The sequence below is a fragment of the Neopelma chrysocephalum genome, unplaced genomic scaffold (assembly GCF_003984885.1).
Source record: "Neopelma chrysocephalum unplaced genomic scaffold, ASM398488v2 Primary Assembly neopelma1_96820, whole genome shotgun sequence".
NCBI classification, from domain to species: Eukaryota; Metazoa; Chordata; class Aves; order Passeriformes; family Pipridae; genus Neopelma; species Neopelma chrysocephalum.
Window position 1 is genome coordinate 3,273 of NW_020925464.1, and position 3,020 is coordinate 6,292.

At 49.7% G+C, this 3,020-nt stretch overlaps 1 protein-coding gene and 1 long non-coding RNA gene across 3 annotated transcripts in view; one reads left to right on the forward strand and one right to left on the reverse strand.

The window, feature by feature from the left end:
* Positions 1-346, reverse strand: part of LOC113981939 (histone-lysine N-methyltransferase SETD1A-like) — a 2,431-nt gene extending 2,085 nt beyond the window's left edge. The window contains exon 1 of the mRNA XM_027709662.1: positions 253-346. Coding sequence (XP_027565463.1) covers positions 253-346 — 94 coding nt within the window. The remainder of the gene's footprint in view (positions 1-252) is intronic.
* A 1,073-nt stretch (positions 347-1,419) lies between these two features.
* On the forward strand, positions 1,420-2,451 carry LOC113981940. Of its 2 annotated transcripts, XR_003538580.1 has the most exons (4): positions 1,420-1,474; positions 1,568-1,624; positions 1,722-1,765; positions 1,863-2,451. It is a non-coding gene; the product is annotated as an uncharacterized LOC113981940 (long non-coding RNA). The 2 variants fall into 2 exon arrangements; XR_003538579.1 differs by having other exon boundaries at positions 1,722-2,451.
* The last annotated feature ends 569 nt before the right edge of the window (positions 2,452-3,020 follow it).

Here is a 3,020-nt window from a genome sequence, read left to right on the forward strand (position 1 = left end):
TCGGCAAAGTTAATCGGCAAAATTAATCGGCAAAGTTAATCGGCAAAATTAATCGGCAAAATTAATCGGCAAAATTAAGCGAGAAGGTGAGTAATCACCTGACGTCAGCACAAAGCTGTGGCTTTTGGCCCCACGGTTACTTGATGTGTTAAGGATGTTCTTGTTTTGGTTTGTTTTTTCTTTGTTTTCAGATGCAGAGCCCTCGGCCCAGGAGGCTCTAGGCACCGGAGGGGAGGTGATCCGGGTGAGTACCGGTGAGCAAGGTGAACGTGTGACTCCGGTCAGAGCCAGTGAGCTCATTCAGCAGCCGGGCTTCAATGGGATAAGAGCTCCCCCTTTCTTTCATTGGATGGGATTTCTCGAGCTATTCCTGCTTTATTGAAGCATCAGCTTTGGCATCCAAAGAAGCAGAGCTGGATATGGCACTGAAGAGGATTACACTCAAATGCAGGGGTTTTAAATTTAATAATTTTGTGTGCTGTGTTGGTAAGGTGCTTTTGTAACTTATCTTTTTTTCTTTTCCTTAGGAGCCTTGCATCTTTTGGGATCTCCTGATCATCTCAGCTGCAGCTTGGCATTTTTTCACAAGAATTATCCGGTCCCCAGGTGAAGCTACTCTGTGTTGAAGATGGCCACAGACAGCCAGGTTTCCAAGTAGTCAGTGGGGTGTTACAGCCCAGAGATGGAGTGAGGGCTCAGGTGCCATCTTAGGAATTGCCAGGGGTGTTTTGAAGGCAGTATGGGTGAAAAGCAGTGTCCGGGAAGAGCCCCCTAAATGTCTGTGAAGGCACCCACTGACTTTTCAGATGTGCCACTTAAGTTTTCCTCTCGTTCACCCAGATATTTGGTGCGACTGCAGCTGCAGTCTTTGGCTGCAGGCAGTGACCCTGGGTGGTTTGCCTGAAGAGAAGGGAGACTCTTTCAGCTGTCCCCATCTATCTGGGTGACTTTGGTTAGGGTTTCTTTACCATGCCAGAGGGACAGGGTGTAAAGTAGAGCTGAACAGAACAGAGGCCAGAGGAGCAGAGCGAGAAGGTGGGTCATCACCTGATGTCAGCACAAAGATGTGGCTTTTGGCTCCACGTTTACTTGATGGGAGCGGTACAGCAGGGCCTTAAAGTTAGGTCAGTTCTTGTTTGTGCAGGTTGTCTTTGGACCCCAGACAGTTTGTCTAAAGAGAAGTGATAATTGGGCAGCACTTAAGGTCCCCCTGTCTGTATGGCTGACTTTGGTAACTCATTTCTTTGCAGCGTCAGAGGGACCGGATGTAAAGCAGAGATAAACAGAAGAGGCTGGAGGAGCACAGTGAGCAGGTGGGTTGTCATGTGAGGTCAGAGCCAAGACATGACTTTTGGGCCTAGGTTTACTTGATCATTTGGATGGTATTGTGGTTTAGTTGGTTTTTTTTTAAGATGTGGAGCCCCCAGCCCAGTAGACAATAGGCACCAGAGGGAAGGTGAGCCCGGTGAGCAAGGTGAGCAGTGACTGCAGGACAAAGCTAGATGCTGATTTGCAGGTGGTGTACTTTTGGTGAATCTGTGTACATACTTGGCTTTTTGTTTTACAGGCAGTGCACCGACTTGTAACGTGCAGTCCAACGTGACGGGGACCCTGCCTGTAAGAGGTCACGGTCAAGGGGTGTCAGACAGAAACTGCCACAGGAGCAGCACACTCTTGGACAGGATCTCAGTACTGGCATTTGCCTCTGGGTTTTTTTGCAGGAGATGTACGCAGCCTCACAGGGCCGAAGCCAACTCACAATGAGGTGACGGGCACGGTTCGGTCCTCTTGAGCTGTCCTTGTAGGTAATCTCTGAGTAATAAAAGGATCAGCATCCAAGCACTGAGCTTTTTTGGTTGCAGGTGCCATCCGGCTAACCTTTGGGAGCAGATGAGCATTGGAGGTGAGTCAGGGAGGCAGCAGGAGGAGCAGGGATCCACTGCAGCTTCAGAAATGCCCTCTAATTTTGTCTCTCCCTCCCTCAGGTATCCCGGAAGATGACAGCCACAGCGTGTGACTCCAGTCAGAGCCAGTGACCCGAGGACCTGCCTCAGTGACAGTGAGTAGAGGGATCTTTGGGGCTGGGGCCACGTGCCACACTACTCAGACATTGTGTATGGTTTTCTTTCTCGTAGTTGACTCTGAGTGATCTCATGATGACAGGAACCTCTGAGCCAGCCCAGGTGCCCCTCCTTTGCATCAGAGATGGATTCACATCCCCAGCTCTCGGAAAGATAAGTGCAGGGCAACGACCCAGAGAGGGGTGGGGAGTCGGTCCAAGCATGTGCATCGCATGGAGGGATTTTTGAAATTAATATGATTCAATGGGTATCCTATAGCAGGTTATTTGGACACATCAAAGGAAGGGCTTACTTTGTATCATTGGATTCACATGTGCAGGGCAGAGCAGTTCCAGTCTGTGTCACGTCCTTTGTCTTGTCCGTGTTTTGTGTCCTTAGGGTTTTTGCATCTTGCCCTCGAGGGGCTTATGGGAAGCATCAGGCACCATCCTTAGGTTCTTGAAGGTCTTCTCTGCGTAGCTGAGTACCGAAGTTGTCAGTCACTTCATTTGCAGGTTCAGGCCTTCTTTGGAATCCCATCTCTGACTTTTTCAGTCAGACCTCTTTTAAGGCCTCATTCCAGGCCGTATCATCAGCGGTGCTCCGCAGCCATCCATCCTAAAGCAGGAGGACTCCTTTTCCACATCATTCCATTCTTAGCTTCTGAACGCGGCGACGTCGCGGATCCATCTTCAGGGTTTTGATGGACCCTTCTTATGACCGGTCATCTCGTTAGTGTCTTTATTTGTCAGGATGCTTTGAGCCCAGTCACGTTATCACAATAGTGCCGTAGGTCACGGTGTTCCTCAGCATCTCCATTCTTACAATCAAATCTTGTCCAAGCGAGGTTTGTCCCTTAATCGTGTCACGCAGTCTGTGTCGTCATGGGTACGGGATGTCTCACTTAGGGTCAGCCTGGAACTGCTCTGCCCTGCCCTGTGGATCAGTGGGTAGATGGAA